General features: G+C 32.2%; 1 protein-coding gene across 11 annotated transcripts; it reads right to left on the bottom strand.

The window, feature by feature from the left end:
* Positions 1 to 32: 32 nt before the first annotated feature.
* On the bottom strand, positions 33 to 14133 carry LOC119561360 (osmotic avoidance abnormal protein 3). Of its 11 annotated transcripts, none has more exons than XM_037876205.1 (7): positions 13993 to 14133; positions 12898 to 13122; positions 10776 to 11384; positions 9890 to 10710; positions 6527 to 6728; positions 2225 to 2366; positions 33 to 2092 (listed from the first exon to the last, which is right to left on the bottom strand). In XM_037876205.1, the coding sequence occupies exons 1-7, from the start codon at positions 14062 to 14064 to the stop codon at positions 1890 to 1892; spliced, it is 2274 nt and encodes a 757-aa protein (XP_037732133.1). In that variant the 5' UTR covers positions 14065 to 14133; the 3' UTR covers positions 33 to 1889. The 11 variants fall into 11 exon arrangements, with proteins under 11 accessions (XP_037732133.1, XP_037707269.1, XP_037708939.1 ...); XM_037852171.1 differs by having other exon boundaries at positions 2035 to 2087; positions 12892 to 13122; XM_037851341.1 differs by lacking the exon at positions 2225 to 2366 and having other exon boundaries at positions 119 to 2087; positions 12892 to 13122.
* Between the last annotated feature and the right edge of the window lie 1746 nt (positions 14134 to 15879).

Genomic DNA, 15879 nt, shown 5'->3' with positions numbered 1-15879 from the left:
CGTCAAATTTAATTAAGATTGAAATTCAGTATAATGGGGTGTATATTACATTTATAATTAAAAAAAACTTTGTACGTAGCATGTCCCTTTAATAAAAATTTGACACTCCTAAGTGTTCTTTAAAGTCATGAATTCTATGTCGATTTATTTGGTAAAAGACCTTTGCCGCTCTGCAATAAGTTAAGCGCGGAATGATTACATCTAAATATCATTAAAGTCAGAATAAATTAAAAAAAATAAAACAATGTTTGGATACAGGTTTAAGTTTTTATTCATAAATTAGTAAACTCCACTATTCTACAAAATAAATTGTTCCTATTGGCGCGATGCTCGTACACACAAAAACAAGAGAAAACGCTATATAGTCCGTTACTCAGCTAAAAGGAGTGCAAGAAGGATGGAGATATGCATGCAGCAAATCGTCAGTTTACACTAACACGCCACCTAGCGTTTAATAGTAATCGAATCGCGGAAACAACCGATTTTCTGCGTGCATATCTCCATTCCTCTCGCGCCTAATTAAATGTGCTAATTATTGATTGTTTTTTTGGTTATAAAGTTTTAATGAATGGTCCCAATCAAATAATGTTTGTCATGTAGATGGGTATTGGTTATAAAAACAAATCTATCTTCAAATTGTTCAAATCGGACCACTTGTTAAGAGGCTAATTTCGGAAAAAGTATATTTTTTCATCTCTCTCCCTCACCCTCCCCTTAGCTGAGTAGTGGGTATCTAATATCTGAAAATTGTCATTTGAGGGTTGTATCATGTTGGGTATATATAGGTGTAGCTTAGCTACCATGTTTTTGTTTATTTCAGCAGGGTGCCACGCCCATGGTATTTTGTCTAAATCAAAAAGTGATTAATCCAGCGCAACGGCATTTTATATATGTCCCAGTTTCTTTTGCCCACAATTGCACACTTAAAACAAGGAAGAACTCTATAGTCGAGTACCCCGATTGTTAGATACCCGTTACTCAGCTAAAGGGACCAAAGGGAAATGGAGATATGCAAGCAGCAAAGCGAGATTGAAATGCGCCACCTACCGGCGGTAGACAGATTTAAGCGTTATGGGCGTTAGATTGGGCGTGGCATTTCGCCGATTTTCGCTTGCCGATTTTTCGGAACCTTTTCACGGCAATGTACATAAACAATCCGAGTCTAACGTCCGTTGAAAAATTATTCAAATACATCCAAAATAAAGCCGAAATTCCAACGTGGCTCGAACTAGATTCCTTTCTGACTGACTTTATCTCTCCCTTTAGTCTCCGCTCCGATTTGGAGCGCATTAGTTAAGCTAGGCATAAGCAGTTCATATTTTACAAGGATTGTCACAATAAACACGCAAAGATCTACCGTGTTTTCGATCATATTTCTGCGCGGATCAAACTAAATCATTGTTTAGCCAATACTAATTGATTTCGCGTTAACTATTGTGTTGATTAAAATCGTTTCGACGAATTTATGCTGTTCTCAACATTGTTACTATACTGGACCTTATATTGGCTACTCTGCCACATTCTCAGAAACTATCGGGGGCAGAATTGATAGAAAAATAAACCAATTAGTTCAGCTCTTTTATTAAATAAATAAAGAATAATTAAAAATACCTACAATACGTATTGTCGTTAAAACATATAGATCAGGAATTTAAAAAACTTGCCAACTTAGGGTACCCAATTTTCATGAAATATATGTATATACAGAATAATTTTATAAAATATTTTGGAATGGAATTTTGGGATTTAGAAAGCCGGTTGGGGGCGGTTCTGCGTCACCTTAAGCCAGTTCTGTGGCACTCGTCGGTACGGATTACAAAGTTGACAAGAACGGCAATATTTACAAGAGTATTTGCATATGTTTTGTAAAATTAACTTAACTTAACTTTTTATGAAATATGTTTGGTACACAGGAAAACTAAATCAATTATCTTGGCAATAGCATTTTGAGATTTTGAAACCCTGCAAGGGACGGATCCGTGCCACCTTTTCTGAATTCGGGTGTATGAGACTTTATGTGGCCCACCCTTCGGCGTCCTGCTGGGCACCTCAAGACTCACTATCCGCTGAAGAGACCTGTTTCGATTCTGTGCTGAAACAATAGGCATGTGGTTACTACAGGTTTAGCATGAAAAGTAATAAGTGCATTCTTAAACATTTTAATACGTTTATTAACCATATTATATACATATATATATGCATATTAAATTAATTCTTTAGCTACCAGTTGTATCATATACGCCTTTAAATCGCTGTAATGTGTTACCAAATTCTCCAAACTCTTTATATTTTTGTCGACTGGTTCTAAAATAGTTCTTTTGTACATCGATGTTGAATTTTTCTTTAGAAGTGTTTTCATTTTTCTCCTTAAAGGAAAGAGTAAGTATTTTATTTATAATATATATCGTATTTAAAATTTAGTTTATTAAAAAAAAAATATTTAAACAAAAAGGCAAAATTAAAATTATATAGCTAACGAAAAACAAGGAAGAAACCCGTTACTCTGTTTACCATATTTAAAACAAATACGCCTTAATGGCACACTTGTCGTTTTAATACCCGCTACTCGTAGAGTAAAAAGTATAATTATTCTTGATCAAGTCACCGACTCATTCTCGAACTCTCTCATGTCCTCTGTAAGTTTTAATTTCGGTTATATTTATATTTTATTTGCTTTGTTACAGCAATAAAACCTTTTTTTGGTTTATTATCTTTTCCTATATGTTGTCAAACTTAAAATAAGTAAAGGGTACTTTAAGAACTTTCCTCATAATACTTCGGCAAAACGGCGTGGCTATACATATAAAACAGCAAATTCTGCACTCTCAAATATCCATAAACTCCAACCTTCTCTGCACTGCTATTAAAGCCGAGCATACTCACAATTTTTATCATAAACATGTACATTTCACCATGCCAAGGTTTTTTAAGTACCGGTCTTTCTCACAATTCATTAACCAGAAGACGGGGAGCGTATAGCTGGACAAAATTTATTGATGGTTGTTTCTTGGTTTTTCTAGATTTGCGATGAGTAATTTCTTCTAGAAAGGCTGGACTTTTCTCACTTTCAGTTGTCATAGAATTAAGTAGTAATCAAGTTTTGTAATCAAGTTTTTACTTTACACCCTGATTTTAAAGTTTAGGGAACTTGAAAACATTTAATGGGAAAGTAAGGGCTTTCACTTTTAAAATAAAGTGTTTGTTGTATTTCTTTATGTCTGCATAAAATGTCAAATCGATCGGATTAATACTTTAAAAAATATAGGTTTTCCAAGTTAGTGTGTGAGATTCACTTTGAATTGCCCTTCGAAATTCTTTAAATTCTATATTATAAATAAGGCTTCCCGAAAGGAAGCAAAAAAAAAATAACGAGAAAGGAAGCCAACTTCGGTAAGCCGATGTTTCTACACCCATGTCGCTCCCAGGTCGTTCCCATGGGAGCATTGTATATACAAAGCTTTCCGAATTTTAGAAAAATAAAAATAATTGAAGAAATCTTAAGTTAATGTTCCATTTTAATTTACTACCGTATATGTTATGTTTACTGAAAGCGAAATATAACGAAATAATAGCAATATAACTACAGCTTCAGTATTTTTGATCATATTCTCTTTTACTCCGGTATATGTCACTTTTTAACATTTCAGAATTACATGTTAAATTTGATAAAAGTCCGTCATATAGCTAACATAGGAAGGATAGGAAGAAAAAATACAATAAGCCAACCGGAAAGTAAATCTGTTTGGGAGGATACATCTTCAAAAAGTTTGCAAGTTTGCAAATCCAGGATCCGCCACTGAAATCCTCAATAACGCTATATATAATATTTTGTAATAGTTACGTTGTTCATTTTAAGCATCCCTTTTTTTAAACTTAGATTAATTGTAAGTCGATATTCATATTGATCTGATTTCAAAATTTGCGACGATATCAGACATTTTTGTATTAAATATCAATTATTATGATATTAAAATAATATGAGAAATTGTAATATCATTGAAATCAATATATATATATATATATCCGTTAGCAATGCCAAGACCACTTGGTTACTGTATCCTGTATCCTGTACTTAAATATAGAAACATTTTTTCCAGGGACTGTAAATAATGATTATTGATCTGTTTTTTTAATCAAAAAATCAACCAGACACACGCGGAAAAGGAAAATACCATTGTGATTCTCTTTGGATTGCCTATCCATTTTCATCATAATTTTAAAATTTGTGATTTTTATAATTTATAATATATTACCGTTAATATAATCGTTATTTTTGTGTTTCACATTTCAAATAGATACGAAATCATATCAATTGGTATGATTATATATCATATTGATATGAATTCGAATAAATTTGATATGTTTTTCATACCAAACGTAACATTGAAAAGTCTTCGAAAAAAAAGTATGACTGTGCCTTCGTATTTTTTGTGTATTAATATTATTTAGTATGGTCTTAAAGATAGTTTTTGACTGAATTGCAGCGGTCACTCTAACATTCAACGAAAAGTTTTTATACAAAAGTGAAACATTTGTTGTTTATTTTGTTTTCCAAATGGTAGTAGGTCATGTTCATTTGTATTTACTTGATGTTTGTCTAATTCTCATTTATTTACTTCTTGAACACTGTAAAGTGCCTTTCGGTGGCTGGACTACACACACTGAACTACACAAAGTCAAACGGCTGACCAGGATGCCGAGCTAGGCAAGTTCGCATCTATCGAGGACAGAAAATGGACTTCCTTGCGCTGGTGCAAAGCTACAGGTGGCATCCGAGTACAGCGTGATTGGTCATTTATTGCTCCTCAAATTATTTTTATAATTGATCTAATACATGTATAAAATAAATATGGAACTTTAATATTTATTTGTATACAAGAGTCAAAAATGTAAAATCAAAACAGGTTAATATTGAAGTTACAAACATATTAATCTGATATGAAAAATATCAGTTTGATATGAAAGAATTCCAGTTTGATATGAAAGAATATCAGTTTGATATTCAACAAGAAAGGAAGTTAGCTTCGGCAAGCCGAAGCTTATATACCCTTGCAGCTATAATTATTAAATTTAAAAACACAAAAAATGATATTTCCAATAGTATAAGATAATATGTCAAAAAAAGGCGAAGCTATAATATGTTTCATATTATTTTCCTACCAATTTTCCGATCGTTCCTATGACAGCTATATGATATAGTCGTCCGCTTTTGATAAAATTAAATTCGAAATTCAGAACTAACTAAAAAATGTTATTTTCAAGCGTAGGAGGTTACATGTTAAAAAACACCGAAGTTATAATTTGTAACATATTATTTTCCGATCGTTCCTATGGCAGCTATATGATATAGTCTTCCGATTTTGATAAAAATGTTATTTCCAAGCGTTGGAGGTTATATGAATGGAGGTTGAAAAACACCGAAGCTATAATTTGTTTCATATTATTTTTCCACCAATTTTCCGATCGTTCCTATGGCAGCTATATGATATAGTCGTCCGATTTCGATAAAATTTAATTCAAAATTCATAAAAAATTTAAGCAAAATGATTTTTGAAAAATTCTTTTTGCAGTTACTATTATTTTTGTTTGAAGAAACTTTTTGCATCAAAAAATGTAAGTTTTCAAGTCGAGGAAAAAAGTTCAAAAAGGACATTTTCTCACAAATTCGTCTTTTTCAATAAGTACTGAATGTGTTAAGAAATGTATTGTATCATTCAAACGGCATTTAAATTACCTTTCCATTAATGCCAAAGTTAACAAGATGTAAGTTCAAATTATGAGTATATTTAACTTTTTTTTTGTGAAAATACTTTCACCACCCTTGTATACTTTATGGGGTCGGAAACGTCTCCTTCACTGCGTTGCAAACTTCTGACTGAAATCAATATACCCTCTGCAAGGGTATAAAAATACCATACTGATATGAAAGAATATCAGCATGATATGAAAAATACCATACTGGTATAAAAAACACCATAGTATGGTCACAAATTTGATATGATCTAATTTGATATCAATCTGGTATGAAAAATACCATATTGATATGTTAGAAAATATCAATTTGATACGTTTGAAAATATCAATATGATCTGGGTTGGAGTTTTTTGTATTACAAAATATGTTATAAATCAAAAGTTAAAAATAAATCTTTCGAACCAATTTTAAAAAATAGGTAAAAAGTTGTAAAAAAAATTTATTTATAATTTTAAATTTATTGTATTTAGAATAATTTTCAAAATGTTGACTAAAGAAATTTTTTGCGACACACCCGAATGACAAGGTAATTACACTTCAATTAAAATATAAATTGCAATCTCAAAATTGTCGGCGCTTCCTACATTTACTTAACATTCGGAGGAGAAACCGACCGCTATCTGCAGGCATATTTATTTTTAAATTTTGTAAAGAATAACGGGTATGTTATAGATAGTAGAGTACTTACAGAGGGGGCAAACATAAAATAGTAAAGCTTTGGTAAAGTAGTAAACGTGGTGCTACTAAATTAATATTTTTAATTATTACTTACATATTTTTCCGTTACCTTAGCATCTCTGTTGATTTTAAAGTTTATATGTTTTACATTATTACTATCGATAGTTGAACTATGAATACGATGAAATCCTGATTTTGGAGTAGCCGGGGGAAGTTTAAATGAATCTATCTCTGGAATCCTCCAAATCTTAAGTTCATCATTCCATGAAGAATTTCGCAATAAAATATCCGGGGTCCTGGTTAAAATTATAATTATTAAGAAGCTTTTAAACTAAGAAGAAGAAGAATCGCAGAAATGGACGAGCTGCATATAGACAGATGGACATGAATATAAGAATATAAATGCACAATAGGACGGTCCAAAAAAATTAAATCTTATTCTCACGCCCTCAAATGGTAGGGTAAAGTGTCCAAAAACTGTATCCATTACTTTTTTTTCGAGACTTAGACCTTGACGTTTTATTAAAGTTTTGTTTAAATGTATTTATAGAACATACGACCAGCCAGTCCTTTAAACAAAATTGATTTCCAACTTTGTCAACTCTGAAAACTTTTATTTTTTTTTAAAATAAAGTAGTTTGGAAAGGTGACATCCGAATTTAAAGCAACAAATTTAAAACAAAAAATTGAGAACGTATGCTTTTTAAAATGTTCCATATTGTTTTTGAAGCATTGGTACTTAAATTAAAAATGCAATAAAAAAAGTATTTTCAGGGTTGTTAAATTGTTAGAGGCGTCGAAACATTGACTATTTGTACATAAAGGTCCTGAGCTCGAGGCCTTGCCTTGCTTAAACATTTTTGCAACGTTTTTTTTGTCTAAGATGGAAATAGTCTTCTTTAGTACTTTACGGCATAAAACCTAAAAAAAAATCCCATCCCTGTGGCCAAGAGTACATGTAACCAGTTTAGTCATTAGATCCGGGCGAGGTCGAGTTGGTTTGCGAGTCTGTCTACAGTGCAAGCGGTCGTAGATTCAATCTAAGATCGGGGTAGGAGTTATTCTAACTATCACTTATATCTTTATCCGTAAATATAAAATAATATTAAATAAATTTAATCTATAAGGAACGATATAATCAAGTGCTTCGACTATCAGGTACTCTGTTTAAAGTTTTAAATGAAATAAAATTCTAAGGCATTTTTATTATGGTGTTATTCCACGACATTGTTCATTCATTAGAAGAATTTTTTCTCAGATTATACGGTTTAAAACTGGTGCGAGCAAGACAGACATATGTCAGCTCTAACTACTTGTACTAAAAAATGTCTATATAATTTAATACCTGAACCAATAGGTTAATGAGCAAAATTCTATTCAGAAAGTAAAATTTTGCTCATTTATTGAGCTGCAGTAAAAATGGGATCGAGTATAAAAACTCAATGTATGCATTTCGCTTGATTTTTTCAGCTCCTTCCTGCTAATTTAGTGCTGTGAACAAATAAAAACAACAAAAGTAATATTTTAGCGTTTTATTTGTCCGTTGCGACCAAAAAATAACCCTGATATTTATAAATAAACACAAAACTATATGATATCATTCAGAAATAAAACTGGAGTGCTTTTTTAAGATCAAATAACTAGGTAAATATTAAAAATCAATATATATATTTCCGTCGACAATGCAAAGACAACTGCATGCCGTCCTTAATTATAGAAACATTTTTTATAGGAAATTGAATAAAGTATGTGTAGTTAGAAATCGGAAATTCTACATAATTTTTTTTATTTTTTTCTAAAGGGCTATATAGAAAGAAAAGAAATCGTTTTAAACAATTTAAAAAAACAAACAAACTAAAAGTGGTTAAAAAACGTGTATCTCTATCTTTATACCCTTGCAGAGGGTATATTGATTTCAGTCAGAAGTTTGCAACGCAGTGAAGGAGACGTTTCCGACCCCATAAAGTATATATACTCTTGATCAGCATGACTAGACGAGTCGATCTAGCCATGTCCGTCTGTCCGTCTGTCCGTCTGTCCGTCCGTTTCTACGCAAACTAGTCTCTCAGTTTTAAAGCTATCGGGCTGAAACTTTCCCAAAAGTCTTATATCTTTTGCAGGTAGTATATAAGTCGGAACCAGCCGGATCGGACAACTATATCTTATAGCTCCCATAGGAATAATCGGACAACAAAATGAAAAAAAATTATATCTTTGGTGTTTTTTAGCATATAAACTCCTAAGCTTGGAAATAACAATTTTTAAATAATTTTGAATTTTGAATTAAATTTTATCGAAATCGGACGACTATATCATATAGCTGCCATAGGAACGATCGGAAAATTTGTGGAAAAATAATATGAAAAAAATTATAGCTTCGGTGTTTTTCAACATATAACCTCCAACGCTTGGAAATAACATTTTTTAATTAGTTCTGAATTTCGAATTAAATTTTATCAAAATCGGACGACTATGTCATATAGCTGCCATAGGAACGATCGCAAAATTGGTAGGAAAATAATATGAAACAAATTATAGCTTCGGTGTTTTTTAACATATAACCTCCTACGCTTGGAAATGACATTTTTTAATTAGTTCTGAGTTTCGAATTTAATTTTATCAAATCGGACGACTATATCATATAGCTGCCATAGGAACGATCGGAAAATTGGTAGGAAAATAATATGAAACAAATTATAGCTTCGGTGTTTTTTGACATATTATCTTATACTATTGGGAATATCATTTTTTGTGTTTTTAAATTTAATAATTATAGCTGCAAGGGTATATAAGCTTCGGCTTGCCGAAGCTAACTTCCTTTCTTGTTAAATCTATTGTATTTAGACAAGTTATGCAATCACGTGATTAGCATATCTAATTACCTTTTCAGTAACATATAGTACGTATCTGTAGCATTAGTTGTTTCGAAAATATAATCTTTTAAAATCTAGCTTTTTTGGATTTCCTGCTAAACTAACGGGGTTTCCCAAAAGTATTTTATCTCGAGCTTCTAAGTACATTTATAAAGCTCCAAGGCCATAAAACTAAAAAGTGATTCATACAAACCAACGAGCAAAGGGACAAACATTTTCATTTTGGAAGGTCCCTAGAAATCTTGTTTTTGGAATAACTTTTTATCGGATCGGATATTAACAAACGAGGTCTCGATCAATGCGTATTTGCATTAATAATAAATCTGGGCTAATAACCTTGGACATTTATCATCACCAGCTCCAATTTTTTAAATTTTCACGTTTACATGACGCCGAACCTATAACTCTTTTTTGAATGTATAAAAGTATAATTTTTAAATTAATTGCTTTTAAAATAATACCACAAATCCAACTCATAGACTTTTTAACTGAGTTGCAAACTTTTTTATAATATATCACCCCTGCGGGAAATGTTAAACGTTTTATTGACCAATGGTGATGTAATATACAGGATAAGCTCTTACCAGTTTTTGCCATTTTTGGGAAAACTCGGATTCAATTTATAAACCAATTGTTGATAAAACTTTATATGACGGCCGAGATTTCGAATTTCGTCTAAATAATCCTCTCTATCCAGCTGAAACTCTGAACTTAAATCGGAAACTTCCATTTCAAGCATTTTTATTTTTTCTTTACAGTTTTTAATGTGATTATTTTTTATATTTATTTCTTGGGTAATAGTAGCATAATGTCCCTGCAAGAGGTCACGATCCTCACATTTAACTCTGCTTAATGCATAGGCGATAGCACTTAAGTGACGTTGTGCTGCAAATTTTCTAGCTTTGTGCTGTTCTTTTAGTTTGAAGTCATCAACACGTTCACCTCCAACTAAAGTGCGTTTAATGAAGTCGATGCGACTTCGGGCTTGCAATTGCATTTCTTCCTTTGATTGAATAGAGGAGTGACTTGGCTTTATTGATATTGAGTTTATGGTTTTTAGCGGTACATCGTGATCTTCACCTGATTCAGATATTTGATCCTCTTTCCTTGAATTAAGATTTGGAACATTTAAAATTGCCATAGGTAACTCAACTAATTTTATTTTTTCATCATTTCTGTAAAGCATTTTTTGTTGAGTCTCTTCAAGCATTCTTTTCAAATTTAATATTTCATTTTGGTACTGACGAAGCTTTGCATCTTTAGGATCTTCATTGATTATGGGTCTGTTTGAAATATTCTTTGCTCTGCTTGCATATCTGAGTGTAGATATAGTTTCGTCATAACTTATGTCTGATGGTGAAATACAGGATATCATTAAAGTTTTTGTATTGCCTCCTAAGGAATCCTGGATTAAAAAACAATAAAGTATATACTTATAAACATATTTGTACATTATTTATATACAGTTACCTGGAGCAGACGTGTAAGTTTTGAGTCTCTGAACGGTACATGCTTTGCTTTACCATCAACCAAAGATGAAATTACGTTTCCCAAGGCAGAAAGTGATAAATTAATTTTAGACGCTTCCTTAAGTCGATCTCCTTGAGCTCCAGTTTTACGCTGTCTCTCTGAACCTGCTAGGTCAACTAAGCTTAATTTTCCTCGGCGTATTCCTCCTAAGTCATTCTCTGTCGCAATACTATTAAAAAATGGAGATTGTTCCAAAGTAATAGTAAATATAGTGTGCGAACGGGAGCTTTTTTCATTCATTAACGTCGCTGCTGTAACACGGTTTTTATTTCCCAAGTTTAACCAATCGTAACATTGGTTTGCACTAATAACGGGATGCGTGGTCAGCGTGGGAACTGAAACACCAATACCTGGAATTTCTTTAAGAGAATGATTTATCATGCTCGTACTTTCATTTGTATTGAGCAAGTCTCGAATATTTTCATTGTAAATTTCCAAATAGCTTACGAGGGCCAAATATCTGACATTATTTGCCATTGATATTGTCTCGAATATGTGATCAAAACACTTAGGAATTATTCCACTGCCGCTGCTTAAATTTTCGTTGCCCTTATGTTAGAAGGAAAGAGGTTAACAAAATAATTTAATTGCCGTTAAAGGTAATGACAATCATTTAAATGTAAGAAATACCAATAGCAACTTGTTATGCCATTGAGCAAACAATAAATTATTTTACAATTTCCATACTTTTCAAACACCGTAAGGCGCACAAAATAATACTTTTACTAATAAATTTCTCTTTTTTGTAATAATTGTCCTAATTTTCGGATTGTTTCTTATTTCGGTGCCCCTACCTATTTGATAAGACCCGTATTAGTAATGACAGCATATAATGAATGATAACACTAGCTTACAGCCAAAATACGCCAAAAATGATTATGGTAGTTCCTGGAAGATTTACGCCCTTTATCAAAAAAATAACTAACAAGGTTATAAAAGTAATGATTATGCATAGGTTTTTAAAGACTTTTTATGAAAGTTTTGTTGGTATCCCCGTGTTTTTATTTACATATCCAGTTGCGTCCTACCAATTAAGGTTTGTTTATATGTTTTAATCCTAATCGATCTAGCCATGCCCGCCTGTCCATCCGTTTTAAAGCTATCGGGATGAATATGTATGTCTAGGAATAACCCCATTATGTTTTATATTATACCAAAAACAGCAATACAATATTATCGATCTTTGGTAACACTAAAACGTCAACCACGCGTTTAAATCTTCTCTCGTAAGCTGTGGTTGATTGTGATGTGCTAAATAAACGAAACTTTAATTGAATACTAAATACGGTGATTTGTTTATCTAAACTTGGAGTCCCAACAGGTTATGGGCCCAGGCTACGCCTAATATATTTAGATCAGTGAAATTTTAGTTAGCTTGTGAAATAGCTTTGTTTTGCGTAACGTTGTGAAATACTGTTTCCCATCCATACATATAGCCGAATGTGGGTGTAAAATTAAATTACAATAATAAAATAAATAAATAAAATAAATTACAATTCTCCAGATCTACAAGAACAAAGAATATTATTTGCATCCGACACATGTTTCTGCTTTTGAATAGACAATTTTGTACACCCTTGCAGACCCCATAAAGTATATACATTCTTGATCAGCATTACTAGACGAGTCGATCTAGCCATGTCCGACTCTCCGTCCGTTTCTACGCAAACTAGTCTCTCAGTTTTGAAAATATTGGGCTGAAACTTTCCCAAAAATCTTATATCTTTAGCAGGTAGTATATAAGTCGGAACCAGCTGGATCGGACAACTATATCTTATAGCTCCCATAGGAATAATCGGAAAAAAATGTAAAAAAATCTTTGGTGTTTTTTTAGCTAATAACCTCCTAAGCTTGGAAATAACATTTTTTAATTAGTTTTGAATTTCGAATTAAATTTTATCGAAATCGGACGACTATATCATATAGCTGCCATAGGAACGATCGGAAAATTGGTGGGAAAATGTACTGGTCACAATTTAGCTATTTTAATGTAATAATAACTTGCCAACCTTGATTTTACACATTAATTACGTATCACAGCTTTATAACATAACACTAGTACCTGCATTGTGTGTGTTTTTCCACATCCTGTCTGGCCGTAAGCAAAAATGGTTCCATTATATCCCTCGATAGTGCTCTCTACTAATGAATAGCACATTTCGTTATAAATCACATCAGTTTTCGTAATCATATCATAAGCACTATCAAATATGAACATTTTTTTTGGAGCGAGGCGAGCCGAAGGATTTGTCACGGAAACTGCATACTCATTTATTTCAACAATGTTCTGAAGTTAAATAAAATATTTTATAAATTATTGTAGGTATTTTACACGTTATTTTACAAAAATTTAATTTATACAATTTGGGTCTATTTTGCACTTGTAGAGTTTTTTTTCGTTTCTTTTTAAAAAACAATGAAGTATCCCTCTAATTATGTTTGGGGGAATTATATTTATAAATGGTAACTTTGTTGTAAGGTTTACGTTTTGAAGTTATTACATAATCATATATATTCTTGAGCAGGATCACTAGCCGAGCCGATATAGCCATGCCCGTCTGTCCGAATGTCTGTGTGTTTGTCCGTCCGTATGAACGCTGAGATCTCGGAAACCATAAAAGCTAGAATGGTGGGATTTGGCATGCAGATTCTTGAGATTCTGAGAAAGCGCGTGCCACGTCCACTACCGCCTATACACCCACGCTAAAACCTGTCTGCCGTCTTTAAAAGACTTTGTAAAAGTGTAGTTGCGATATTGTTTTGACTATCAATATCTGCATGCCAAAAATTGTCCAAATCGGAGCATCCATTAAACATGTATAAGAAAATAAAGGAGTCTACGCTAAGTGGCGCTGTTGCGGGTTGTGCAATATTGTGAACAGTCGCTTTGTTGATAGCATATCTCCATCTCCCTCGCAACCCCCTTAGCTAAGTAACGGGTATCTGATAGTCATGGGTATATAAACTTCGGTATTGAAAAAAGCTGATGGACAGATTTCTTCAATCTGAGTAGAAGGCTTTAATCTATAAGCTGCATGCTATTCTTATGAATAATTATCTATAAAAATCGATAGCTAAGAATATGTGTGCTCAAATATGGTTATATTTAAAATCCAACCAACTACATAGTTATTGTAACTTCAGTTATTGCTCTTACTTCACACTTGTTTTCATTTTCACTTCTGTTCATAGGACGACAGCGAACTACAACTTTAATATTTTCACTCATTTTTCTACGTAATTCAAAACATTTCTAATTGTGTGTACAAAATAATGGGAACTTAACATTTGTGAAAGCTACGGAAAGCTTCTTAAACCCTTGTAAACCAATGGTAAAGCTTTGAATTTCATATATTATTTATAGATTGTGCTTGAACCCTGAAATTCACGCAACCAAAAAGTAATAGTTTTAATTACGTTTAAGACAGCGGCTTATGAGGCTAGCTTTTACGGTCTAAATTTATTCAGAAACTGAGAAGTTTTCATATTTTTACCCCATTGTTTCTATAGGACATAGGATATAGATATGGTTGTTTTCAAACTTGATCTGCGTACACATATTTTTTTTTTCGACTGGGAAAATTTTAATTTTTTCTATAAATGTCTTTTAAAATGTTTTTATTCTGCCCGATTCAGCAAAATATTTATTTATTTATTGCAGCGTACTGAATAAGAACATTAAGAAAGTTTATTTATTTATTCGAATTTCCAAGCATTTTTTGTCACTAAATTGGTATTAGAACTTTTGTAAGTTGGAGGTGCGATCGTCACTACCCTACTATCAAAAGTTTTTGTTTTAAAACTCAATTATAAAATAGGAGTTATGTTCACTTTTGCTGTAATACTCATACACGAGCTATTGTAATAGCATTAAAATTAATATATATGTTTCCGTTGGCAAGGCCACTTTCACCTTGTTACTGTATCCCGTACTTAATTATAGAAACATTGTTTCTAGAAATTTTAAGAAAGTATGTGTATTTAGACATGGGAAATTCAACCTACAACATTTTTCGGGCTTAAATTAATTTATTTATTACAAGAATTTTTTTTTAAAATATCTTATAGAATATTGTGTCATCAAATTAATTGTGAATAGTTTTGGGCATTCGAGGTAAGCATGAAATGTTTTTCATACTGAACCGAATCGGGTTGCACTGTTTATCGCTCAATAATAATAACAATAACAATAATTTGTATGGCAAAAAGTGTTCTATATCAATAGTTGAGCAATCTCAAGGGCTTTATTGTTTAAAATTTAAAAAGCATTTTTGAGAAAATAGACAAAATGTGGCGCTTAACTATCGGGGTTTTCCAAAAGTCGTAAAATAAATGTTTTCTATCTCAAGTAAAGTGATTCATACAAACTCACAAGCAAAGAAGAAATATTTATTTTTGTTTAACTTTTGACTGAGGAATGTATGACGCGTATTCTCAGTAAGAATAAGACTTGGCTAATAACCTTTCGATTGATGTATTAATGATCACTACATGTTTTCAATGCTGCGGCTACAGGTGCGTGCTCGCCATAACGTGGACCACAGTATAATAATAATAATAGTCCTATTTTTATTAAATTAAATTCGTATTAAAAAATGTATACCAGAGTAGAAGACAATATGATTAAAAATATATAATTATAATTATTTTCCCATTAATTATCCGATCGTTTCGAATTGTTCCTATCGGACCTATAGGATATAGTTGCCGATCCGGCTCGATCCAACTTACATATATACTACCTGCAATAAAAAATAAGAGTTTTGGGAAGGTTTTATCACGATAGCTTTAAAACTGAGAGTGTATTTTGCGTAGAAATGGACAGACGAACGGATAGGGCTAGATCGACATGTCTATTGGTGGGGTCGGAAACGTCTCCTTTATTTCTTGTAAGCTTCTGACCCTCTGCAAGGGTATAAAAAGATTGCTGCTATGTATATGGAGCCTGTCAATTTAAACCAGTATAACCTCAAAATTATAGGCGTCACAGAACTGCGATTTATGGTAGTGTACATTTTTTTATGTAAATATTATTTATTTGGAA

The sequence above is a fragment of the Drosophila subpulchrella genome, chromosome 4, assembly GCF_014743375.2.
Source record: "Drosophila subpulchrella strain 33 F10 #4 breed RU33 chromosome 4, RU_Dsub_v1.1 Primary Assembly, whole genome shotgun sequence".
Lineage (NCBI taxonomy): Eukaryota > Metazoa > Arthropoda > Insecta > Diptera > Drosophilidae > Drosophila > Drosophila subpulchrella.
Note: the sequence above shows the minus strand (reverse complement) of the source record. Positions and strands in the feature narration are given on the sequence as shown.